This window comes from Ovis aries, chromosome 4, assembly GCF_016772045.2.
Source record: "Ovis aries strain OAR_USU_Benz2616 breed Rambouillet chromosome 4, ARS-UI_Ramb_v3.0, whole genome shotgun sequence".
Lineage (NCBI taxonomy): Eukaryota > Metazoa > Chordata > Mammalia > Artiodactyla > Bovidae > Ovis > Ovis aries.
In genome coordinates this window covers 86,959,156-86,986,947 of record NC_056057.1, presented here as the reverse complement: position 1 = coordinate 86,986,947, position 27,792 = coordinate 86,959,156, and the positions used below count along the sequence as shown (strand labels likewise).

Sequence of the window (27,792 nt, the reverse complement as noted above, 5' to 3'; positions counted from 1 at the left end):
TTTATACCAAGAAGCAATAGAAACTCACTCACCCTACCAAAACGCCTATTCAGTTCCTTCTCTCTGCACAACCTGAGCAGAAAGTACAATAAGATATGGACAAATGAGTTGCCTTGTGGAGGGAAGAACTTGTATTACCTTATTGCTTAGCTAGCTGAGTTTTGCTTCAGTTCTAGAAGCAACACAAGAGGTAACCAGGACGGCAGAATAGAAGGATGTGTGCTCATTTTCTCCTGTGATAACTCCAAAATTGTAACTCATTGCTGAACAACTGGAGAAGGCAATGGCAACCCACTCCAGTACTCTTGCCTGGAGAACCCCAAGGATGGAGGAGCCTGGAAGGCTACAGTCCATGGGGTCGCTAAGAGTTGGACACGACTGAGCAACTTCACTTTCACTTTTCATTTTCATGCATTGGAGAAGGAAGTGGCAACCCACTCCAGTATTCTTGCCTGGAGAATCCCAGGGACAGAGGAGCCTGTTGGGCTGCCATCTATGGGGTCACACAGAATTGGACACGACTGCTGTGACTTAGCAGCAGCAGCAGCAGCAGCAGCAGCAGCAGCAGCAGCAGCAGCAGCTGAATAACCATCAATAGGAGAATGTTGGATCCCACCAAATAAAGGATACCACATCCAAGGGCACAGGAGAAGCCCCAACAATATGGTAGGAGGGGTGAAATCACCTTTAGAATCAAACCCCATACCCTCCAGAGATGCTTAGAGGGCTCAAACAAAACATTGTGTGCACCAGGACCCATGTATCATGTGGCAAAAACCTTCTTGGAGGAGGTCGCCATTAGCCCCACCATAAAGCTGCCAAGCAGACGACCCACAAACTGCAGAACAATTATACCAAAGAAATTCTCGCACTGTTAAGAAAATTCTAGGATTCAAGATAACTGCACCTGGTCCCATCATTTCATGGCAAATAGATGGGAAAACAATGGAAACAGTGACAGACTTTCTTAGGCTCCAAAATCACTGCAGATGGTGACTGCAGCCATGAGATTAAGACACTTGTCCTTGGAAGAAAAGCTATGACAAACCTTCATAGCATATTAAAAAGCAGAGACACTACTTTGCCAACAAAGTTTCATCTAGTCAAAGCTATGGTTTTTCCAGTAGTCATGGATGGATATGAGAGTTGGACCATAAAGAAGGCTGAGAGCTGAAGAATTGATGTTTTTGAACTGTGTTGTTGGAGGAGACTTTTGAGAGTCCCTTGAACTGCAAGGAGATCAAACCAGTCAATCCTAAAGGAAATCAGTCCTGAATATTCATTGGAAGGATTGATGCTGAAGTTCCAATGCTTTCGCCAAATAATGCAAAGAACTGACTCATTGGAAAAGACCTCGATGCTGGGGAAGATTGAAGGCAGGAGGAGAAGGAGATGACGGAGGATGAGATGGTTGGATGGCATCACCAGTTCTATGGACATGAGTGTGAGCAAGCTCTGGGAGTTGATGATGGACAGGGAAGCCTGCCATGCTGCAGTCCATGGTGTCACAAAGAGTTGGACATGACTGAGCAACTAAACTGAACTGAGCTGAGCTAGGAGCAACACACATATGATTGCTTGTAAATAGAGACTGCTAAACTGAAAAGCTTTGCCTTTTCTCTAAGGACAGAAAGTGAAATTGTTAGTCACTCATTTGTGTCTGACTCTTTGCAACCCCGTAGACTATGGCCCACCAGGTTCCTCTGTCCACAGAGTTCTCCAGGCAAGAATACTGGAGTGGGTGGCCCTTTCCTTCTCTAGGGGATCAAACTTGCGTCTCCTGCATTACAGGAGGATTCTTTGCCATCTGAGCTACCAGGGGGACGTACAGGGACCCATCTTATCCTCAGTCTCTTCAGCACTTACAATGCCATATGTACCTTCACTCAAAGGTACTGAGTGAAGCATATGCAACCATAAACCTGGGTTCCTACTTCACGGGTGGGCAAGAAATAGATCATACCACTTTATTCGTGTGTTACTCTATGTTCAAACCATCATGCCCATTTGGGGATTTTTCTATTCTACGCTTGTAGCTATTCTCACGGAGAAAAATGTAGAGCTGACAGAATGACAGCTGTGATGTCAAGTCTTACTGTGCTTCTATGATCCCAGAGAAGAGAATACTTGGAGTGGGAGGGACTAGCAGCTGCCCTCAAGGAGTTGAAGGGCTGTCAGATGGGAGAAGGATTGCTCGTGCTGTGGATTCCAAAAGGCAGAACGAGAGTTGAGTGGTACCAGTTATAGGCAGGTATGGTCAGACTTAAGCTATTAAAACTAACCAGTTCTGCAATGCCTCAAATGTGGTGTGGGCTCCTCTGCTGAGATGTTGATCCACAGACTTGTATAAACCATTCTTCAGGGATATTAGAACAGGAATTGCAGCTCTCCTTAATTTATAGAAATAATCCCCCCCCCCCAAAAAAAAAGAAATAATCCCAGGTATCAATTCACGGTGAGGGATCTGATCCAGCTGAACCTGCAGAAATGCCTTTGCTAGTTTTTAGGCATCAGTAGAGTGTTAGCTTCAGGGGTTTTCAAACTTTGCTACAGATTAGAATTACCTTGCAAACTTTGAAAAATCTGGATGACCAGGTCACATCTGCAGAGATTCCAAATTAATTGGTATGGGTTATAGTCTGAGTATTTGGGTTTGTCCAAAACTACCTCAGTGGTTCTAATACACAGTGATTTTGAGACTCACTGAGCTACTTAGAGAGTATGATTCTGGATTTTAGCTTGGAATCTGATTTCATTAGAGGTGTAACTTTTAAAGCTTCTCGTGGCTCTATATTCCTCATTTACTAAAAGCAGGTGGGAGTGAGGGTGGGATATGTACTTCTAAATCATCTTCCTCTAAAATTTTATTATTCTGGGGCCCTTATAGGTTTAAGATTTTTTTTTTTTAAGATTTTCTTTATTTTGTTTTTTGGCTGTGGTGGGTCTTCATTTCTGCACGTAGGCTTTCTCTGGTTGAGGAGAAGGGGGGCTACTCTCTAGCTGTGGTGTGTGGGCTCCAGACAGCGGCCTCAGTAGTTATAGCACTTAAGCTTAGTTGCTCTGTGGCATGTGGGATCTTAGTTCCAGAACCAGAGATCGAACTCCTTTCCCCTGCATTGGCAGGCAGATTCTTAACCACTGGACCACCAGGGAAGCCTAGATTGATGAATTTGAAAGATACTTTCCTGCTCTCTAGAAAGAGAAGACTATCTCTGTTCAGGGACCTGGGAGTGACTGGCACTCTTTCTATCATTTTTAATGGCAGTCATAGACTCCCCTCGTGGTGGGTATATTTCTGTCACTCAGAGGAATGCGTGGCATCAACAGCATTCAGATGGTGGGTGGTTCCAGGCCCTGTGCTTGGAACGTGTATACACCCCAATTTGAGCAGTAACTGAGGATCAAAGAGGGTTGCTTTGCTCCTTGCCGCGGAGTCCAAAAGATACTTTGTGGCCAGACTTAACCTCATCTAATGGGTGACTGGACATTTTCTTGGTGTTTGGAGTGTATGACTGTCTTTGTGCTCTTTGAAGCTTGCTGCCTTACACTCAGCTTAGCCACTTGCTTGCCAAGACTTTTCCTCCCATAACCCAGGACATTCAAATTCTCTTTAGGTCTTAATTTTCAGTGCAGTTCAGTTCAGTTCAGTTCAGTTGCTCAGTCGTGTCCGACTCTTTGCGACCCCATGAATTGGAGCACGCCAGGTGTCCCTGTCGATCACCAACACCCAGAGTTCACTCAACTCACGTCCATCAAGTCAGTGATGCCATCCAGCCATCTCATCCTCTGTCGTCCCCTTCTCCTCCTGCCCCCAATCCCTCCCAGCATCAGAGTCTTTTCCAGTGAGTCAACTCTTTGCATGAGGTGGCCAAAGTACTGGAGTTTCAGCTTTAGCATTATTCCTTCCAAAGAACACCCAGGACTGATCTCCTTTATAACGGACTGGTTGGAGAGAGACTCTCAAGAGTCTTCTCCGAGATCACAGTTCAAAAGCATCAATTCTTCAGCACTCAGCTTTCTTCACAGTCCAACTCTCACATCCACACATGTCCACTGGAAAAACCATAGCCTTGACTAGACAGACCTTTGTCGGCAAAGTAATGTCTCTGCTTTGAATATGCTATCTAAGTTGGTCATAACTTTCCTTCCAAGGAGTAAGCGTCTTTTAATTTCATGGCTGCAATCACCATCTACAGTGATTTTGGAGCCCCTCAAAATAAAGTCTGACACTGTTTCCCCATCTATTTCCTATGAGGTGATGGGACCAGATGCCATGATCTTCGTTTTCTGAATGTTGAACTTTAAGCCAGCTTTTTCACTCTCCTCTTTCACTTTCATCAAGAGGCTTTGTAGTTCCTCTTCACTTTCTGCCATAAGGGTGGTGTCATCTGCATATATGAGGTTATTCATATTTCTCCCGGCTATCTTGATTTCAACTTGTGCTTCTTCCAGCCCAGTGTTTCTCATGATGTACTCTGCATAGAAGTTAAATAAGCAGGGCGACAATATACAGCCTTGACATACTCCTTTTCCTATTTGGAACCAGTGTGTTATTCCATGTCCAGTTCTAACTGTTGCTTCCTGACCTGCATATAGATTTCTCAAGAGGCAGGTCAGGTGGTCTGATATTCCCATCTCTTTCAGAATTTTCCACAGTTTATTGTGATCCACACACTCAAAGGCTTTGGCATAGTCAATAAAGCAGAAATAGATGTTTTTCTGGTACTCTCTTGCTTTTTCCATGATCCAGAGGATGTTGGCAATTTGATCTCTGGTTCCTCTGTCTTTTCTAAAACCAGACTGAACATCTGGAAGTTCATGGTTCACATACTGCTGAAGCCTGGCTAGGAGAATTTTGAGCATTACTTTACTATCATGTGAGATGAGTGCAATTGTGTGGTAGATTGAGCATTCTTTGGCATTGCCTTTCTTTGGGATTGGAATGAAAACTGACCTTTTCCAGTCCTGTGGCCACTGCTGAGTTTTCCAAATTTGCTTGCATATTGAGTGCAGCACTTTCACAGCATCATCCTTCAGGTTTTGAAATAGCTCAACTGGAATTCCATCACCTCCACTAGCTTTGTTTGTAGTGATGCTTTCCAAGGCCCGCTGGACTTCACATCCCAGGATGTCTGGCTCTAGGTGAGTGATCACACCATCATGATTATCCGGGTTGTGAAGATCTTTTTTGTATAGTTCTTCTGTGTATTCTTGCCTTAATTTTACTTCTATGCAAATGACAATGTGTGTCTCTTTATTACCCTGGTCATGTAGCAATTCATGCTAAAGAGGCAATGGTGGATGTAGGACTCCTTTTTACTCCCTGTCTACTCTGAAAAAAATTTAAGTAGGACTCCTATTATTCAGTTCAGTTCAGTTCAGTTGCTCAGTCGTGTCCGACTCTTTGCGACCCCATGAATCGCAGCACGCCAGGCCTCCCTGTCCATCACCAACTCCTGGAGTTCACTTAGACTCACATCCATTGAGTCAGTGATGCCATCCAGCCATCTCATACTCTGTCGTCCCCTACTCCGCCTGCCCCCAATTCCTCCCAGCATCAGAGTCTTTTCCAATGAGTCAACTCTTCACATGAGGTGGCCAAAGCACTGGAGTTTCAGCTTCAGCATCATTCCCTCCAAAGAAATCCCAGGGCTGATCTCCTCTATAATGGACTGGTTGGATCTCCTTGCAGTCTAAGGGACTCTCAAGAGTCTTCTCCAACACCACAGCTCAAAAGCATCAATTCTTCAGCTCTCAGCTTTCCTCATTAACCAACTCTCACATCCATACATGACTACTGGAAAACCATAGCCTTGACTAGACAGACCTTTGTTGGCAAAGTAATGTCTCTGCTTTTTAATATGCTATCTAGGTTGGTCATAACTTTTCTTCCAAGGAGTAAGCATCTTTTAATTTCATGGCTGCAATCACCATCTGCAGTGATTTTGGAGCCCCCAAAAAGATAAAGCCTCACACTGTTTACACTGTTTCCCCATCTATTTCCCATGAGGTGATGGGACCAGATGCCATGATCTTCGTTTTCTGAACGTTGAGCTTTAAGCCAACTTTTTCACTCTCCTCTTTCACTTTCATCAAGAGGCTTTTGAGTTCCTCCTCACTTTCTGCCATAAGGGTGGTGTCATCTGCATATCTGAGGTTATTGATATTTCTCCTGGCAATCTTGATTTCAGCTTGTGCTTCTTCCAGCCCAGCATTTCTCATGATGTACTCTGCACATAAGCAAAATAAGCAGGGTGACAATATACAGCCTTGACATACTCCTTTTCCTATTTGGAACCAGTGTGTTATTCCATGTCCAGTTCTAACTGTTGCTTCCTGACCTGCATATAGGTTTCTCAAGAGGCAGGTCAGGTGGTCTGGTATCCCCATCTCTTTCAGAATTTTCCAGAGTTTATTGTGATCCACACAGTCAAAGGCTGTGTTTCTTCAAAGATATTTGCTTATATTTTTAGGTAATTCATATTTGTTAGTGAAACTTTATTTGCCACACGTGTGAACAGAAGTCATCAGAAATGTGAACTACCTACCACAAGGCATAAAACAGCAATTAGATAGGATTTTACATGAGGAATTTCTTAACTTTCAAAGAAGAAGGCATATTTGGAAGTACAGTTTCCCCTAATAAGATCTCCTAAATTTCTAGTAAAAAAAAATTCAAAACCCATCACTACTGTACACAATTCAAGATAAACCACCCAGTTAAAACTCAATCTTATTGCAAGAAATCTTTAGAAAATTTGGACTACTTGTGAAAGAGTTAAAGGCATTCTTCCTATTCTGGGTGTCAGACCTCCACATGCCTACCCTGGGGTGTAAGTAACTGCTCTGAGTGCTTTATGCTAGTGGGAAAGAACTGTTGTTGTTTTTTTCTTTTCTTTTCTTTTCTTTCTTTCTTTTTTTTTTTTTTTTAAAGCAATAAGAAGGAGTAGAGGGCACCACCTTAGTGACAAATCACAGGAGGTGGCTCTCGAAAGGTTGTGAAAACTAGTTTCTCATTGCAGGAACTAGGTTGGGCCACTCCTTCACCCCCCTTCTCAAACACAAATATTTTCATATAATAAAAGCCTGTTTCCCTATGGCTATAACCCAGCCTCCCCTCCTCCGACACCACCATTTTAAAGGGCTCTGTTGCGCGAACGTTTTCAAAGCGCCTAGGCTTTAGCTTTCTCTGGCCCGCGTAAAGGTGAGGCGTCCCTTCGGGGGGCTCGCGACTCGCTAGGGGACAAGAAACAGCCACCAGGCTCGCGGCCGGGCGGCCAGCGGCCCGAGCATGCGCCGAGAGTGCGTGCAGCTGGCCCTGGCCGCCGCCGCTGCCTCGTCCGGACTTGGCGTGGACTTGGGAGGGACAGCGGCGCTGGGAGGTGGCTTAGCAGAGACTTTCCAGCAACTGCTGCCCAGGACTTTTTTTTTTTTTTTTTTTTTTCCTTTTTCCCAGGAGGCGGCGACGGCGGCTGGGGGTGTCGGGAGGAGAGGAAGAGAAGGAAGCGTCTCCAGTTTGAGCCAATGCAGCCCTGCGGCTGTCCGGGAGGAGCGCCCCTGCCCCGATGAGCCCCCGCCGTGCTTCCCAGACTGTCCCCCGGCGGGATCGGGGCGCGGAGCCCAGTGCGGACGGTGAGTGGCCGCGCGTCTCTCGTCCTTCCTGCCCGCTGTCCCGCCAGCCCGCCGGCGCTGTGTGCTAAACTACTTAGAAGCTGGCTCCGGGGCTCCCAGCCGCCCGCGCTTCCCCGCGCGCCCTGCCGGGGGCGCGCGCCGGGGTGGCGGGGCCGCTGACCGCGCTGGGCTTTGTGCTCCTCCGGCGGCTGGGAGCGCGGGGTCGCGGCCGGGACCCGGGTCGGGGCCGGGGGAGGGGGACATGAATGACTAAGCCGGCGTCTGCACAGCTGCACCGGCCCTAATTCCCCTGCGCCCCTCCGCGCCCCTCCCCGCCCCCCGCCCCCGGCTAATCCATCATTCCGGGGCCGAAACATCATTTCTCACATTCTCCCAGAGAAACCCTAGTCGCCGGGCGGAATCCCAGCTCAGCGCTGCGCCCCCTCCAGTGGCCCGTGTTCACACCGGAGCTGCGGGATGCGGAAGGGGCTGCGGAGGTGGGGGGCGCAGGAACTGTCCCAGTGAGAGGGGCACTCGCACCTTCGATGTCTGGGGCGGCATCTGTGACATCTCCGGGGGGCGGAGGGTGGGTGGTGTGCTTTCCAACCTTCGGGACCACTCGGAGCAGGGCTGTCCCAGCGGAGCGGCGTGGATTGAGGGAGGTTTTAAAGAGCGTCTCATCAGAATGCAGAGGACACCGCCGCGTGTCTCCTGAGAACGCAAATCTGGTGCGCGCATTCATTCATCTAGGGAGACGATCTTTTCTCTTCCCAGCAGGTGTTATCTGAAGCCTGTTTAGAACTTCGGGAAGTTTAGGTTACTATTATAACTTTAACAAGTGATTTGCGATGAAGCGATGTCTAGAATGAAATAGGCTTCGGACCAGACCCTGGACCCGCTGAGGGCGGACAGAGGAGAGATGGGCGGGGGTTGGGGAGCGCGGTGGTCAGGAGTGTCCTGTTCTCCCCCCTCCCTCTCTGCAGATGGCTGCTGTTTAGCCCGTGGGGGTAGGATGTGTTGAAAGGATGGGGCTTCTCTCTCTTGGGGCTCACGATGGCCAGAGAAGATTCTGTGAAGTGCTTGCGCTGCCTGCTCTACGCGCTCAATCTCCTCTTCTGGGTAAGTCAAGCAGCCCACTTGCACCAACAGGTGGGGACGGCTGGCCTCGGTTTCCTGCAGCCACCACATAAAGCGCCAAAGGGCATGGCTAAGCATTAATTAATTACATGCGCTTACACCCTGTATTTTTCGCAGAAGTATATTTTGACCTTTAAATGCCTTTGATCTAGCTCAAGTTCCATTTGTAATTAGAAAAAAGAAATCCACCCCTGGATACCAGTGGCAGTAAAATTAGACCTGAAGTTAATCTAGGGATATAAATAAATGCACGTGCTTGTGCTTGTAGATAAGAAAATTTTGACATACTACTTAGGGAACTGCTTGTTTTCAGGAATTTCAGATAACCGTGCAAGCCATAAATTGTTTCCTTACGTCATCCTATAAAATTTGGTTGGAGCAAGAAGTCTTACTATTTTTTTTTTTTGGTTGTAGGAATTCATACCCAGATATCCTATTAAGAGACTGCGTAGAGTTTTCTAGGAGATTCCTTATAGTCTGAAAAGGTGGTTTTCATGTAACTATTTCTAAGTTGGCAAAGTTTTAAGGAATTTTGTGTATGCTTTTGGAAAATCCCATAACCATTTAAGGAAATAAAATACATAAAATTTAACAAGCTCATGGAAATCTTTATGCCTTGTGAGTTAGTGACTTTTTATGCTTTGCAGCCAGGCATAAATGTTCAGTAAGTGTTATTAATAATCACATTGTTATTTACAAAACTTATGAGGAAACTATAAAAATTAAAAGTGTTGCTTTCAGAAGCTGTCATGTTTAAGCAGATACTTTTTTTGTGTGCCAAATTTGTATTCTATTAATAATTTATATTCAGAATGTTCTGTTGGAATTTTTAATGAGTAATATGTTTATTTGGCTGACCGGCTGGGCTTGAGCAGCTTTTTTGCATTTGGTTATGACATATGGTCTCTAGAGGATGACATTTTGGTTGAACTTATGGATGGTTCCATTTTAAGGTGACAGATTAAGCCTTAGTTCTGCAAGTAATTGGAAAGATACCAAAACAGGCAACATTTTTTTCTCAACATGAAAATTAAAGCATATTTGCCACCTGGAAATGTAAAATACCTAATTGATCTTATTGCAGTTTTTAATTCTAAAAATGTACATATTTAAGTGGGTCATTAAATTATCTGCTTACCTATGAAGTATTAAGATCTCTAACACTGTGTCTCTCAAATACATAATAACGGTTACTCCTGTTTACTAGTTTTTCACTTTTCTGCTTTATGGTTTTTAATTACAGAATCATCACATTTTTATAACTAAAAGGGAATTTAAAGATGATCTGGTTGAACTTCCTTACTTTGGGTATGAGAAAAATAGATGTAGGTTAGTGACTTGCCAAAGGTCAAATAGCCCATTGGTGATAGTGCCAGGAACAGAGCTTGGCTTTCTTGCCCCTAGACAGGGCCTTTACTTGGATGATTATTGTGTTTGAACCTTGGAATTACTACGGCGTTTTTTATTCGACAAAGAATAATTTTTTTGGCAATTTTCTCAATAATTTGTATCATGTGTATGTCTTGGGGAGATTCAAATCATTTAACAAAAATATAGCCCTTCTGAGTAATGAAATTTAAAACACCTAGTCCTTAAATTCCTCCAGGCTCTTTGTGTCCCCAGAGAATGTAGAATGTTATTTCTTTGTTGTTATCTGGTACTTGAACACTCTCACTTTCTGTGTGCATGTTCTGATTTCTTGAAATTGCTTCCCCTTTTCTCTAGCCCATCTCTTCTCCAAATACCATCTCTCTGCCACCAAAATAATATGTGGTAACTGCCTAGAGTGCATCCCTCTGTATTTTTCTTTATTTCATGAGAAAATATCTTTTCTCTTACCTGTCCACATATACCCATTCAGGTACATTCATCTGTACATTTTTGCTCTTTTTTATTAGGCTGCTTTTTTCATTTGGCTAGAGTTGCAGGAGTAGGATTGCTATGTGAGAGGATATGTAATGATGACAACCAAATAGCTGATATTTATGTAGTTCTTACTATGTTTGCCAGGCATATTTAGTGTCTCAGTTTCCTAGTTGGTGAAATAGGAATGGTAGTTCCTATATTTTAGAGTTGTTGGAAGGATTAGAGTTGATGTACATAAAGCACTTGGGCAGTGCTACTTAATAAGAGCCATCGATGTAGCAGCAGTAGCAATAATTGCTGTAGTACCTGCAGTTATTACTGCTGCTACATAATGATGCTCAGTAATAGTCTACTGTAATAAGAAGATTACCAGCTGAGTCAAAGGAACCATTGTATTAGTAATAGTCATTGTTGTAGTAATAGTAGTAACTGTTATTGTTATGACTAATACTACTACTATTTCTACCACTCCTGCATTCCTTTGATCTAGTAATACTGTCCTGGGAATCCATCTCCTACAAATAAAAGTACCCGTATACTCTGTTATAGGTACACAACTATTTGTTGCCAACTTGTTGGTATTATGACACCTTTTGACTTCCACCAATCTGAAAAGTTTAAAATATTATTTCACTGTTACTTTACTTTTTTTCCTCCTCCACTAGCAGTAAGCTTGAGCATCACTTTTATATAAACAAATCATTTTATGTAAACAGATTTTTGTATGTTTTCAGTAGAATTTTTCTCTTAAATTATATATATATTGTTCTTGTGTTCTCTTAAAGCACCTGCCTTTCTTATCTTGGTTAAGGTTTCTTTTTCCATATGGATTTTAAGATTGTTTTGTACAATTAAAAATATCTGTTGGGAGTTTTGTCATAGCTGTATGAAACATATACACTAACTTTGGGAACATTGATGTTATTCTTTCAATGATAAAGCTATGTTTGTGCAGATCCTATATTTCTTTACTGAATGAGAAGCAGTTTTATTCCTTGTACCGGGCGCATTCCTGGACATCCTTAGACTAATTTCTCATCTAATTCTCATAATAGCCATGAAAAATGGGAGTGGAGGAGTAGTAAAGAGACGTTACTCAGAGAAGTTCATTCAGTTGTTAGTAAGTTAGCAGAACAGATTCAAAATCTCTCTTTTTTTTTTTTTTCCTCTAAGCGCAGCAGAAGTTTTACTGTTGGGATTGGTGGTGAATTTATTTGCAGCAGAGAAGTAAACATCTTCAGTAGGAAGGGATTAGCTGTCTACCTGCTCATTCCAAGTCCTCCACAGCAGTGCTTCTCAAACCTCCATGTGCCTACAAATCACCTGGGCATCTTATTAAAATGCAGATTCTGATTTGGTACCCCTGGGGTTGGGCCTGAGAACCTGCATTCCTAAAAGCCTTTCTGTGATGCTATTGCCTCTGGTCTGAGTGCCAAACTTGGAAGAGCAAGGCTTTAATCCTTGCTTTTAGTTCTTTTGGAATTAGAAGCAGAACAAACCAGTGTGGCATGAACTTGAGTTTATCATGAGGATAGAGAGAATGATTTTGTTCTGGTGTCTGGTTTTGTGGGATTGAGATAACTGCTCTTGTTACCTTTGGGAACAAAAGCTGTATCCTTTTACTTTTCACCTAGCATTTCTTGTTTCTGTTGCTAAGTTGTGCCTGGCTCTTTGGGACCCTGTGGACTATAGCCCACCAGTCTCCTCTGTCCATGGGATCTCCCAGGCAAGAATACTGGAGTGGATTGCCATTTCCTTCTCCAGAGGATCCTCCCAACTCAGGCATCAAACCCGAGTCTCCTGCATTGGCAGGCAGATTCTTTACTGCTGAGCCACCAGGGAAGCATTAAACATAGACCAGCACTTAATGTCGGAGAAGGCAATGGCACCCCACTCCAGCACTCTTGCCTGGAAAATCCCATGGACGGAGGAGCCTGGTAGGCTGCAGTCCATGGGGTCGCTAAGAGTCGGACACGACTGAGCGACTTCACTTTCACGTTTCACTTTCATGCATTGGAGAAGGACATGGCAACCCACTCCAGTGTTCTTTGCCTGGAGAATCCCAGGGATGGGGGAGCCTGGTGGGCTGCCGTCTATGGGGTCGCACAGAGTCGGACACGACTGAAGCGACTTAGCAGCAGCAGCAGCAGCACTTAATGTAGACTTTTATGCTATTTACTTCCACTATACTGATATCTTCTCCCCTTCTCTACCAAACAAGAATTTTAAGGAAAGAAAAATAAATTTTATTTGGAAAAACACTGAGGACCTATACAATTTTGGTTTTGTGTTCTGGGAGTTGGATATCAAGCTGATTCTTTTTGGTAAAATTATATCTTGCATATTTAATTTTTAAGTGGGACGTATAGATAGACCTATCTAAGAGGAAGCAATTCACAGAGTATTCAGGATCACAGTTGCACCAAATTCATTCATTGCTATGTATCTGGTCACCTTGATTCACCATCTGTTGAGTGGCTCTTTTACTTAAAGAAGCATGAGACTACTTCAGCTGTATCGGATTGGGCAGAAAGATCTGGACCTCTGAGGTCTGTCATGAGTTTTGTGGGTTTGTAATGGGGAAGGGCACATGAGACAGAGGGAATATGAACAAACTGCCTGAAGAGCTCTTCTGAGACCATGATTCACGTTCTGGCCACGATGGAGCAAGGAAATGGGTTACTTTAACCTCAAATGTATCACACTTTTCCTTTCTAAATGACATATTATTTCATAAGTGAAAGCTTTCCTCCATTTTAAAGAACTTCTGTGGCTTTATCGCATGAGTGTTTGCCATTCTTAGATGATAATTTTCTGCTATTGGAAATATGAATGCATATGTTCTTTTTGGAAATTCCTGAAATTGGTGAACACAACGTTCCTCACAAACGTTTGTTTATTATTTTCTATGAGTATAATATCCCATCTGTATTAAAGTCTCTTTTCTCACCAGCAGATAGGAGGCATTGTTGCTATAACCAAAGATAGTAGCAAGAGAGAGGAACTACTCTTGGTGAAATATGAAAAAAAATTTATAAAAGCAAGCTTAAAAAGTAGACAGGAAATCTGGTTCACACTTTTGGGATCCGTACAAGCTAGATGAAAAAAACAGAAGGCTCTATGTTTGGTTTCTTTTTCTGCAGCTCTCTGTAGTGAATCTTAGGTGTTTGACCCATGAAGACCCTAAAGAGGTTCTTGGCAAGTGGGTGTTTGCATTCACACAGCATTTATACAGTCATATGAAAATACTACTTTTAAAATTGATGCTATTCCCCCCGCCCAGCTTTATACTATGAAAGGCATTCCAGTTTACTTTAACTCTTCCTAAGGAATAGTGGGGAGCCCTCCAAGAAATGTCAGTGCTTTTTAAAAATAAACATTAAGTAAACTTTAGTCTCAGGGGCAACGCTAATACAATTTTTTTTTAATGCAGTTGGCTCAGCTGAGCAAAGACAGGCCACTGCATGCTTCTTAAGGAAGCGTTTCAAGGAGAAGGGCATGGAGGTTTCTTTGGGGCACAGTCTTGCTGTCAGCTGGACTCATAGGCCCCTCGCTCATCATCTCCACTCAGAACAGTCACAGTCATGGCTTCGAAGAAACCATGGTGTAGAACAAGGCCATTCCCCCTTCTTTGACTGGCAGTGTCTATGGAGTAACCAGATTTATTGTGGAAATCAGGCCAAGTTTGATAGTTAAGTTAAAGGGATCATCTCTCTTGATAATGATGCCAGGATAACAGGGGTTCAAAGCGGAGCCATCTTGGTCAGAGCAGGATGTATGGCCACCTGTCTGCAGGGCAACATGATCTGTGAAACTATTAGCACAGTTCCAAGGTGCTGTTGATTTATTCAGGCCTAATTAGCAGATGCTCATGCTTAAACGATGCCCACAAGTAATCTCCGGAACTCATTTCAGCCATCATTTACAATGCCTGCTCTTTCACAGCATTTACCAACAGTCTTATCTGTTTGCTCTTTTCTGCTGCTGCTCCCGGCACTAGAAGGGAAGCTGGTTGAGGCGTGAACTGATTAAAAAGCAGAGGGGAGCAGGCCTGGAAACGTGAAATGGGCATGTTCCTGGGAAGTCCTTGCCTTGGGCTACCAGCTTCCAAATGATCAAAAACTGATTTACCTTTACATTTGAATAAATAACAGTTAGAGTCTTTTTGTTTTTTAAGAAAAAAGGGAATTTTAAGAGCACCTAGTTCAATTTCTTCATTTTCAACATGAGCAAACAGAGTTTCTAAAAGTTTGAATTACTTGTCCAAGTCCTCTGTAGAGACAGAAATGTAACTAAGTTCCCGGTATCTGTTCCCCATTCTGCTCTCTGCTAACAGATTTGACATAAAAAGAGAAGTTTAGGTAGGTGGCTTTAGACATCTGTCAGCCTTGAGCAGAAATGACTGGTGTTACTGTCACTTTATATGAGATTATATATTATGTGTGTCAGACAGCTGAAGGATGTAAATGGCTGTTTTTTGACTGTGACCTTACTATTTGGTAGAAACTATACATATACATTTCATAATAAATTCTGATTTAGAAAACTTGATTTTCATTTTTTACATGATTAGATTCAAGCAAAGCCAGTATGTAGCAGCAACATAGCACATTTCATTTTTATAAATATTTGTTGAGAGCTCACATTTTCTAAATGTTTTTGCAAGACAGAAGGTGGCAAAGGACCTGCCAAATAGTACATTAAATATATTTCTTTAGAGTAATATTTGTGAGGACTTTCCTGGCGGTCCAGTGGTTAAGACTTTACCTTCAGTGTTCAGGGTGCAGGCTGGATCCCTGGTCAGAGAGCTAAGCTCCCACATGCATTGTGGCAAAAAAAAAGAACAAAACAGAAAATGGAAGCAATATGGTAACAAATTCAATAAAGACTGTGAAAATAGTTCACATAAAAAAGAATCTTAAAAAAGTAATATTTGTGTTATTTTCTAAATATTCCTTGAACTACAGTTAATATTTATTGGAGAAGATGTAAGGAGCTATGAATCTTGCTACATGTGATAAAATGCACTAATAATTTAGTCATCATGAATGGCAGTTGAAGAATTATTTTAAGTTGGAAAATTAGTGGACAATAGCATTATTAGTTGGAGAAGGCAATGGCAACCCACTCCAGTACTCTTGCCTGGAAAATCCCATGGGCAGAGGAACCTGGTGGGCTGCAATCCATGGGGTCATGAAGAGTCGGACACGACTGAGTGACTTCCCTTTCACTTTTCACTTTCATGCATTGGAGAAGGAAATGGCAACCCACTCCAGTGTTCTTGCCTGGAGAATCCCAGGGACGGGGGAGCCTGGTGGGCTTCCGTCTGTGGGGTCGCACAGAGTTGGACACGACTGAAGCGACTTAGCAGCAGTAGCAGCAGCAGCATTATTAGTAAGGAATCCTAAATTACTTGCATAATTTGTCCTTCTGGATTTAATAACATCGGGATTAGATATTGAGGTGACTGAATCTCATTTTAGCTTGGTTTCTTGCTATAGTATGTACTGTATTCATTGTTACCATTATTATTTTCTCAACCCTAGTGAGTAAAATCGTTCTGAGAATTGAACTGTTCTCATACACTTAACGTGGCTGGAAATAATGTCATAATAAAAAGCAGCTTCTTTTCGGAATTGCTTGCTTTCTCTGAGATCAAGCTTGTGTTGGTGTTATTTATTTTGCCTGATAACTCTAAGCACAGTTGTGACACTTGGATAACTACAGTGAAAAAAAGCAGTTGGGCAAAGTAGAATACAACGTTTGTAGTTTAAAGGACTTTTGAGAACACTTAAGCCAGCTTCTGACCTGATATATAAATCTCTGATCATGTAATGTGACAAGCGTCTCTCTTCTGGAAAACGTCCAGTGATAGAAAGCTCGGTTCTACTTAAAGCATCTCCTGATTTTGCTGAGCTTCTCCATTAGTTAGCTTATGTGACAAGTTGAAATCATCTTCCTTTAATTATGTTCTCATTCATTCATCTAACATGTAGCAGGTCTCACTCCTGGGCCTGGTACTCTATTGTGAGAGGAAGCTAGAGGCAGTGGTCTGTGACCTCTAGTGGATGAGGCACCAATAGGTCAGTGCTCTGAAGCCTAGACAAGAACACTGACTCTGGGTAAGGAGGGAGCTGGGAGAAAATCTTCGTATTTGAACTGGTCTTTAAGGATAAGGTTGCTCTGCTCCTGAGATGGACAGGCTGGGGCAGAATTGCATTTCAGGCAGAGGGAACTACAGGGACAAAGACATAGGCTCAGGAGGTCTGCAGCGGTACATATCAGAGAAGCAGAAACTGGACTTTGGTCATCCAAGGACAGAATGTGTGTGGGAAGGAGCTGGCAGGAAGAAGTTGAAGGAAGAGGTCAAAGGGTAACTGGAGAGGGCCCTGTGTGTCTGCTGCAGAATTTAAACTATATTCTCTAGGAGAGAGCTGGAGGAAGCAGAACTGAGAGATGGCAAGGAGCCATAAGGGGCAGCTATTAGAGCTTTATAAGCAGAAGAACTTGATTTGCGTTTTATAAAGCTAACTGAAGGGTGAATTTGAGGTGAAATCCATGGACTTGGAGAGTCCTATTTAAGATGATTATAATTGCCTGGCAAGAGGTTGAGGGCCTGGACTAGCCAGAAGTGGCAGGAAAGGGGGAGGAATTCACCAGGCGTGTTGCAGGAACAATCTGCAGGATTTGAAAGTAATGAGATGTAGACTGAGGAAGAGGGAGAGGCTCAGGCTGCCTGCCAAGGTGCCAGTGAATGTGACTGAAGCATTGATTATACCATTTACTGAGAAAAGAAGAAGAGTGGGAGGGACATACAGGTTTCCAGAAGAATGACGATGAGTTCAGTTTTAGAGATGCCAGAAACAAGAATGGCTGTGGAAGTTCAGTAGATGGTTCTATTGCAAGGCTGCCTTTTCCCTCCATTTGTTAGACCTTCACATAGTGGAAGATTCCATTTTTGAACTGATTTAGGAGTTGTCTCCTAAACTGACAGAGATTAAGAGAAAGCCCTGAGGTCAAAAGTGGCTTGAGATAGTAATAGTATGTAAAAGAATCCTGCTCTTTTTTCATCCCTGGAATCCTCTATGAAGTTGGACTTGCTATTATACTGTTTTATATGGGAGGAAACTGAAGCTTAGGAAAGGGTAAGTGACACACCCAAAGTCATACAGATGGAAAGGAGCAGAGCTGAACTCAAATTCAAACCAAGACTTTTGGATTCAATGGCATCTCATGGTCATTGTCATCAAGACCGCATGACGTACAAACAATGACCTCTAGGATCTTTGATCTGGCCCCTGTCTGGCTTTTCATGCCTGCCCTGTTCCGGTCTCCCTTCCTTGAACACATCCTGCTGCCTTCCACTCTGGGACTTTCTGACTGGAATGTTCTTTTCAGCCCCCCTTTCCCTAATGAACTTGATAATTATCCTTTAGATCTTAGCTGTCTGGAGAAGGCCCTTTGACCCCATGGACTAGGTCAGCCACCTTAAAACGAGTTTCTACAGTAACTCTTATTATTCCTTCGTCTTACTTAATTATAGTTTACAGTTACACATTTATGTCTCTCATGAGTTGACTAACATGTGACCTCTTCACTTAGTACAAAATTTCAACATAGATTTAAGAGGGTGCCTGCTATTGCCAATCAGTATATCTCCAGTTCATTGCACAGTCCCTGACAGAGAGCAGCTGATCAGTATATATTTTTTGAAAGAATCACTTCAGAACCATGCTTTTAACCATTCTACCATATTAGAAATGTTTTTGAATATGCTGTTTTTAGGAAAAAAATTTTTGTTATGAATGGATGTTAGTTACTCAGTCGTGCACAACTCTTTGCGACCCCATGGACTGCAGCCCACCTGGCTCCTGTCCATGAGATTTTCCAGGCAAGGGTACTGGAATGGGTTGCCATTGCCTTCTCCAGGGAAGTTATGAATGGAAGTACTGTTTATATAATGACAACCACTGATACTATATTATGCAAAATGAAGAATCTGATTATTTATTGCTACCTGTCTTGAAAGTGAAAGTGTTAGTTGCTCAGTCATGTCCTACTCTTTGTGACCCCATGGACTGTGGCCTCAGTCCATGGATTTTCTCCAGGCAAGAATACTAGAGTGGGTATCCATTCCCTTCTCCAGGGGATTTTCCTGACCAGGGATCAAACCCAGGTCTCTTGCATTGCAGGCAGATTCTTCACTGTCTGAGCCACGAGCCCTAATACCTGTCTTAGAGCTATGATAATTGAAAATTGGCTCAACAGCCTGTGAGAAATTAAAACATGGAGAAATCAATATCAGTTATTATTCTGAAGAATGGTAGAAGAGAGGATTATTGATAACTGCCAAAGAATTAACGTGAATAAATAAAATGGCACCATGGTAGAATTTCCTGACCTCCTTAGACATATAAGTTATTTGAACACCCACATATAGCCAAGTAGAGGGAGACCATTTAGCCTCAGATTTAATCAAATGGTCCATGGTCCCCTGCTAGCTCTGTGTGTTGTAATAGGTTCTGTGTAAGGCCAATAGATCAGAAGATAACTGTTATTGAAAACGGCTTCTCTGGTAGCTCAGCTGGTAAAGAATCCACCTGTAATACAGGAGACTTGGATTTGATCCCTGGGTTGGGAAGATCCCCTGGAGAAGGGAATGGCTACCCACTCCAGTATTCTGGCCTGGAGGATTTCATGGACAGTAGAGCCTGGCAGGCTACAGTCTATGAGGTTGCAAAGAGTCAGACATGACTGAGAGACTTTCACTTCACTTCACTTCACTTCAAGGTCAACAGATCAGAGGATAACTGTCATTGAAAATGTCGTGTCTTATACTTGAAGATCCTGAGCGACAGAGTACAGTTCTCATCATGGTGGGCCAAGCGGGGAAGCATGGGGTCCACCACAAGGCAGGGAGAGAAGGGCTCTGGGCAAGTACTTTTACTGGGGCTTCTTCAAGAAGGAACTGGCAAGGCAGGGTAAGTAGGTTTCAGATTGGCTAATTTGAATACTTTCAGCAGCCTCTTTCCCTAGTTATCTGGCACGTGGACCTTGTGGTGATTTGGGCAGGTGTAGAGTGGCCTGGAATGAAAGAGCTTGATAAAGGAGTGGTTGGGAGTGTGGGCTCTGGATTGGTTGGTTTGTATTTAAAAATGAAAACTATGTTCCTTGGAGAAGGACTCCTCCTAAGGGCAGGTAGAAGGTGGCCAAGGCAAGGTGACTCAGGCATATTATCGGTTTGTCCAGACCACGATGTGTCCAGCATGAGCATGTAGAACGATGGTAAAGCATCAAGCTTACAGAAGCTAGAAGCACAGTTAATACGCTGTGACAGAGCCCCTGGGAACTCTTATTAGGTTTACAGTCTGTTCTTCACTCCCAACAGGAATGAGGATGGTAATGTGTGTGCTCACAAGTGTGTCAGTCATGGCCCATTCATTGCCACAGCCTGCCAGGCTCTTCCAGACAAGAATGCTTGAGTGGGTTGCCATTTCCTACTCCAGGGGATCTTCCCAGTGCAGGGCTTGAACCCGGGTCTCTTGTGTCTCCTGCACTGGCATGTGAATTCTTTACCACTGAGCCACCTGGGAAACCCATACAAAGTATTTTTGAGGATGGTAATAACTGGCCTAATTCTCCTCTGAGCTGTGGTCCAGAGGTTCTTAACCTGTTTTAGGCCATTGAGCCCTGAGCCTTCATTCAGCAAGGAATGCTCAGATTGAGCCTGGCCGCGACAGACAGACAATCCTCGTGCTACTCTCTGCTCCTCGTCTCCTTTGAAACAGAAACCCTCCACCCTACTTAAGCTCCTCCCCTGGTTGTGGAGCATAATGCTTCTTTCTACGTTTGGAAGGTAGTTAGTGACTAACTCTGAAGCTTCAGAGATGAAGGCCTGGATTTGAATCCAGCTCTACCATTCAGAATCTGCAAGACCTTGAACAAGTTTTCATGTCACATTTTACACTGTAATTATTTAGAAGCTCTACAGAGGTGGAGATCTTGCTTCTTTTAGGCATTTTTGGGTCTGGGACTCTAATACAGGGAATACAAGGCAGATGGTTGATGCTGAGTAAATGAATTCGTTCCCCTTACCCTCGGTTTCATTTTCTGTAGTTTCAGTCAGACACGGTCAACCGTGGTCCTAAAATAGTAGATGGAAAATTCCAGAAATCAACAATTCATAAGTTTTATGTAGTTCTGAGAAGCAGGATGAAGCCTCCCAGGGTCAGGCCTCGGATGTGGCTCATCCCTTTGTCCACTGTAGCCGTGCTGCAGATGAGACTCGCCCATTAGTATATACAGGATTTGAGACACTCTGTGGTTTCAGGCATCCACTGGATTTCTGACAAGATATCCTCTTTGGATAAGGGGGGATCTACTGTATTTGCAGCCAGATGAAGACACATAAGGTTACCAGTTGGTTTTCCAGGCAGGCGACTATGTTTTACTGTACAAGAGGTCACAGAGCTCCAGGTGTTGTGCTTACCTGGGAGCCCTTATTGAGAAAGCGTGTTTTATGGCCATTCTTGGAGTCAGTAAAGACTCATTCCTGTCTCGTATGTTCATTATTTTAGCATTTAAAGAAAACTTCCAACATAATGGTAATTAATGTTCATTAAGATGCCAGAAATTATTAAAAATCAAATTAAGCTGAAATTCACTCTATTGCACTTAAGATAAGGCACATTTGAGAAAAATTTCTGAAAGACCTTTAGAACTTAGGCTTAACCTTCAGCCTTTAGAAAAACCTCCCAGGCAGACTCGTTTTAAACATATTCTAGCTAGTAGCTGTTTAATTTTGTTTTTTTAATTATGGACAATTTAAAATGCCCAGAAGTAGAGAGCACAGTATAATTAATCCCCAGTTACCCACACAACCTCCACTTCCCACTTAACTCCCATGCATCATGATTATTTATTAAACCATTCAGCATGTATCTCTAAAAGGTAAAGATTCTTTTAAAAAAGTAATACCATTGTCATATCTATAATAATAAATAATAATTTCCTAATATTTTCAAATACCCAGTCATGTTAAAATATCCCCCATCATCTCATAAATGGTTCTTTGTGGTTGGTTCATTTAAATCAGGATCCAAACCAGGTCAACATGGCCTTGGACAATCTCTTTTAAGTTAAAAGTTTCACCTTACATCTTTTTATTCCACTTGCCAGCTTTTTTGTTTTTAATTGGAGCATAATTGCTTCACAATATTGTATTAGTTACTGCTCTAGAATAAAGTGAATCAGCTGTAAGTATACATAGAGCCCCTCCCTCTTGAGCCTCCCTTCCACACCCCACCATCCCACCCCTCTAGGTCATCACAGAGCACCGAGCTGAGCTCCCTGGGCTATACAGCAGCTTCCCAGTAGCTATCTGTTTTCCATATGGTGGTGTATTTATGTCAAACCCGATCTCCCAATTCATCCTGCCCTCCCCTTCCCTTGTTGTGTCCACACATCCGTTCTCAACATCTGTGTCTCTACTCCTGCCCTGGAACTAGGTTCAACTGTACTATTTTTCTATATATATGCATTAATATATGATATTTGTTTTTCTCTTTCTGACTTATTTCACTCTGTATGACAGACTCAAGGTCTGTCCATATCTCTACAAATGACCCAGCTTTTTAAATTAAAGAAACCAGATCATTGGTTCTGTAAAATTTCTTACATTTTTGATTTTGTCAATTGCATACCCATGGTGGCGTTTAACAAGTTCAAATCTGTTCTCTGTATTTCCTATAAACTGATAGAGCTTGAGGCTTGATTAGATTCATATTTGACTTTTTGGTAAAAATACTTCGAAAGTATCTTTGAGTACTTCTGATTACAACACATTGGGAGATATTATCTCTGTTGTCTCTTTTTGTGATGTTAAGATTGATCAAGGCATCTGGTATTTTATGTCTCCATTCTAAAAGTCCCCATCAGGGCTGGTGGTCCAGTGGCTAAGACTAACACAGATGGTTGGAGTTCCATCTGTGGTCAGGGAACTAGATCCCACAAGCCACAACTAAAGATCCTGTGTGCCACAACTAAAACCTGGCACAACCAATAAATAAATTCAATAAATATTTTTTTTTAAGTCCCCATCAGTCTTTCACTTAATGCAGTAGCTCTCAGCCTTGTACTACCTATTAGAACATCTGTGCAGCCTTTACACACTTCCAATGCACAGGCTCCACTTCCAAGAATTGATTCAGAGTGGACTTGGGCTCAGCAATTTTTTAAAGTGTCCTGGATGATTCTGATGTACAGACAGGACTGAGAGCCACCGACCTGATAATTTTGGCAGTCATGGAGGATCTTTGCCAAGAGAGCCATTATTTCAGAAAAGATTGTCAAATAGTGATATTCTATCTTGCTTTCTGTACATATTAGCTGATATTCTTCTATAAAAACTTTCATTAAGTCTTTGGTTCTTTCTCTAGTTTGTATGGGAAAAGTTGAATAAACATTGGATTCTTATCAGTTTTCTGAATGATGAGTTGAATATCTAATATCCTCCAAAGCTGGTTAGTGAGTTTTGTTTAAATATTTTTGTGAATTCATAGATTTTAGTGTATTGGATGTTTTAACCATTGCAGTTGTTATTATTATGTATTATTTTGATGGCCAAATTGTTTAACTTTAGCCAGTGGAATTTCTTTGAAGTTAGTGCCTGTGACTTTGTGGACATCAGTAGTATTTTATTGCTTCCTTGCTTTTACGTGTGATGTGTTTTAGGCTCATCTTGTACATTTGATAATTTAGTTGTTCTGTGCAATTCCTGTCTTGGACTTTCTAATAGTTCAGCTCTCTGTGTCCTATTTAGTGACATTCTATTTAGTAGCTATGATGTGATTACAAAACAGAATGGCAGATATTTATAGTAAAAGTAAATTTCAACAGGTAGTAAATGGTCATCAGGAAAATTATGTAAAGAAAATCCTCAATATTTTGTTGTAAGTCCTGTAGAGCATGATGAATAAATGCTTGGTCACTAATTTGTAATTTTTTACCCGCAGTTAATGTCCATCAGCGTGTTGGCTGTGTCTGCTTGGATGAGGGACTACCTAAATAATGTTCTGACTTTAACTGCAGAAACAAGGTAGGTTTCATAATTAATGATTGAATTCTTTCATCAGGGTTTCCTCAGACACTAGTTTCTAAGTAACTTTGCCCTCAGCTGTTTAGATGGTAGTGCTCACCCTGGATCATTTGGAAAGTTTTTCCTGCCCATGGTAACACTTGTATTTTCTAGAATTTTCATTAAGGTATACTGCTGTTTGTTGGAGAAGGCTTGGCACCCTACTCCAGTGCTCTTGCCTGGAAAATCCCACGGATGGAGGAGCCTGGTAGGCTGCAGTCCATGCTAAGGGTCGGACAGGACTGAGCGACTTCCCTTTCACTTTTCACTTTCATGCATTGGAGAAGGAAATGGCAACCCACTCCAGTGTTCTTGCCTGGAGAATCCCAGGGACGGGAAGCCTGGTGGGCTGCCGTCTATGGGGTCGCACAGAGTCGGACACGACTGAAGTGACTTAACAGCAGCTGTTTGTAGGGGACACCTCTGGTTATGGTAATACCACCTGCCTGTCTTGGCAGTGTTTGAACCATGCCATATTTGTTACAATGGACAGCACAGCTACTTTTCCTTAAGAAAATAATTGCCAACTGTTTCTTGCCTTCATATTCCTGAGCTAATGAAAACCAAACCCCACATGTCATTTTCTTACCCAATTTCAAGGATTAATCCACTAATATCACAAATGGCAAACTACTTAATGTCTCTGAGCCTCATTTTCTTCATCTCTGAATGGGAATTATATACCTCTGAATTTTCCTAAGGATTTCTATAAAGTCCTTAACATGATGGAGCTTAGTAAGCACTTAGTCATGGTCGTTTTTTGTTATCCTAGTTATTACCCTTACTGTTAAGGCTCTAGTTAATCATTTTTCATGGTTTTTGAGCAGAGAAGGCATCTCCCTTCCCTCTTTATAATACAGACCAACTTCCCTTTCCATAGCAGCGTTTCACATCTTTGGAAAAGTGCACACTGCATGCAGAGTCCCAGATCAGAGAAGGGTAGAGAGTCTTCTCAGCTGGGAAATAGTGAAAAGTTTCATATGATTTCCTCATGAAAGTTAAGGCTTCGGTGCTAATATTAGATGGACTTTTTAAACTGGGGATCCCTATCTTATAATATATTTTAAATGAGCTGAGATAGGAAGTTTTTTTTTTTTTTTTGTACCACGTGTATAAAAAACTAAACCAAACAAGATAAAAAATAAAACAAGCAAGTTGGTGATGGTACAGTGCACAAGTCAGTTGTGTCTTGTGCTATGTCTTGGGTGCCTTTTTATTCTATTTATAATATAAAGACTTAATGAAAGTATCATAGGAGAATACCTGCTTATGTGTGCAGAAAGCAAGATGGGATATTGCTGTTTGACCATCTTTTCTGTTCTTCTTTCAGGGTAGAGGAGGCTGTCATTTTGACTTACTTTCCTGTGGTGCATCCGGTCATGATTGCCGTTTGCTGTTTCTTAATCATCGTGGGGATGTTAGGATACTGCGGAACAGTGAAAAGAAATCTGTTACTACTTGCATGGGTATGGTGTTTACGTCTCATCTTTATTGTGGTTAAACAGACCAACCAGGATTGTATTATTGGTTCATCAGTGCAGGAGATTACATGTGTAGGGAACTGTGAGAGCAGTTCCCTAATCTGTGGTCATTGTTCAACATCCTGTGAGAAGGGAAGTGTTCTTTCCATGAGAAATGATGTCAGTGCAAGTGTTTGCTGTGCTCAGAAGATGAGGTGTAGAAATATGTACACTATTTAATTATTTCACTCAGGCCACGTGTTGACATTTTCATTTGAAAGTATGAGATTTTTTCTAGTATCAGGGACCTTATTACCACTCCAATAAGCCTTTGGGGACTTGAACTGAGATGTTATCATGGAATTCTGTTTCTTTCTCTCCTTTCTTGTTGTAAACAAATGCACCACTTAAACCCTTATGGAATTCAGGTGGTGAGGTAACAAAAAGAAAGGCATCATAATCCTAGTACTATCTTTACATATGACAACCCACTTTTTCTTGCCTGGAGAATCCCCATGTACAGTGGAGCCGGTGGGCCACAGTCCACAGGGTCACAAAGAGTCGGACACGACTGAGTGACTAAGCACCAAGCACCTTTACATAGGTTAGTGAAAAGAAGTGAGCCTCAGTTTCCATAATCCTAGTTTTTTTTTTTTTTTAATTTGGGAAGAATTGGACTAAATTACTTCTTAAATTCCCTTTAGTACTCCATTTCTATGATTCCAAAATCTATGATTAGATTTTTAGCTTAGAAATGAGCAAACCCTCCTTTAATATGAAACATTTGAGTCAATTAAAAATACAGTTTACATATAGATTTTTGAAGATTATTGAGTGTATAAAATATGTTAGTGGCGTCAGGTAGTTGAGACTGCTAACGTGATTGTGGACATTTCAGACTCCTAAAAAAGTAATTTATTGAGTATATCTCTTTCTTTGCAGTAGTTCTCAATGGTATCTGTGCACTCATTTCTTACAGGGAACTTAAAAAAAATTTTTTTTTAATGGTGTGTTGATGTGCTGGACACCTGAACAGAAGAAAGCCCTGATTTGTAGCATTTGAAGATTTCCGTGGTGTAAATACGCCCAGCATGGTCAATTTCAGGTTACCAACACAGTGTCGCTGAATGCAGATCTGGGGAGCGATGAGCACAAATTCTCATTCCGGAGCCAGCTCCTGCACACCAGGGCTCGCCTGGCTTCCGTCCCAAGCCTATTAAAACAGAATCTTAGCGTGAAGCTAAACTAAAGCTTTGCATTTCACAGGAACAACCTGTGTTAATGTATTACTTGGCTTCATGGATGATGACTCCTCAGGTCACGTGACTGGAAAACAGAAAATGCTGCAGAAAATAAACTACCCTCAGAGAAGGGGGACATGCCCATTTTCTCACTTCTGTCCACTTTGGTATACAATGATCTTGATTATATTTTATTTATAATATGTCGTTGTTCTTTCAGGGGAAAGGAGGTGGAAGGGTTTGGAATCTTATGTTGCAATTTAAAAAATTTGGATAATAATTTAAACATAAAATAAAGGACTTACGTTATATAAAACATAAAGGATGGATAAGGTATCGAAACGTAAAATCTCAGAATCATTTTCTAAAACTGCAATCTTATAACGATGTCCCATGTATACAGTCATTAGGTCTGGCTCCTATTAATATGATTCTTCTTCCTCCCAACTTGTATGATTCTGGATGGTTACTGGACTGTGGGATGGGGAGGGGTAGGATAACATATTTCATAGAATCTCAAAGACTTTTAGGAATATATTTTGAAAACCGTCTATGCATTCCTTTAGGTTATTTGAATGCAAGTAAAACAATTTGACAAATAAGGTAATTTGGGCTCTCCTTGGGGCAGGATGAGTCATAGAGACTTGTGCACAGGAGCTAGTTTGTGATGCTGAAGGAACCTTATGATGCGAAGATGGCATGGAGGGCTGAGGTTCTAAGGGCCAGTTATTTGTTCATTCATTCAGTCTTCAAACACTTCAGAGAATATAGGCACTACTAACCTTTGCCATCAGACCAGGTTATACACAGTGGATAGATAGTTTCACTACTGTCTGAAGAGACCTCTAGTAAGATTTACTATGAGTTCTGAGGCTAGAGAAGAGCTCCAAGCTCAATCCCAAAGGATCAGCCTACCCTTCAGGAGGATGACTGGAGTAGTTTGATGATGCTGTATCCCATCCCCTCCCCTTCTGCCTGGTTGTTGTTTTGTTCAGTCGCTCAGTCGTGTCCGACTCTTTGCAACCCCATGGACTGCAACATGCCAGGCTTCCCTGTCCTTCACTATCTTCTGGAGAAGAAGATAGTATTTGTTGACATGACTCTATCATGTCCATTGAGTCGATGATGCTACCCAACCATCTCATCCTCTGTCGCCCCCATCTCCTCCTACCCTCAGTCTTTCCCAGTATCAGGATCTTTTCCAGTGAGTCGGCTCTTCTCACAGGTTGCCAAAGTATTGGAGCTTCAGCTTCAGCATCAGTTCTTCCAATGCATATTCAGAGTTGATTTCCTTTAGGACTGACAGGTTTGATCTCCTTGCTGCCCATGGGACTCTCAAGAG

The 27,792-nt window shown here is 42.3% G+C and overlaps 1 protein-coding gene across 3 annotated transcripts in view; it reads left to right on the top strand.

The window, feature by feature from the left end:
- The first annotated feature begins 7,513 nt into the window (after nucleotides 1-7,513).
- Nucleotides 7,514-27,792, top strand: part of TSPAN12 (tetraspanin 12) — a 66,711-nt gene continuing 46,432 nt past the window's right edge. Inside the window, exons 1-4 of one of the 3 annotated variants that reach the window (XM_027968759.3) lie at nucleotides 7,514-7,632; nucleotides 8,595-8,730; nucleotides 23,628-23,710; nucleotides 25,080-25,215. In XM_027968759.3, the coding sequence (XP_027824560.1) occupies nucleotides 8,665-8,730; nucleotides 23,628-23,710; nucleotides 25,080-25,215 (285 nt within the window). In that variant the 5' untranslated portion in view covers nucleotides 7,514-7,632; nucleotides 8,595-8,664. Of the gene's footprint in view, nucleotides 7,633-7,996; nucleotides 8,109-8,228; nucleotides 8,340-8,594; nucleotides 8,731-23,627; nucleotides 23,711-25,079; nucleotides 25,216-27,792 lie in introns of those variants that run through there. The other 2 variants (XM_060414810.1, XM_004008009.6) reach the window with 2 other exon arrangements.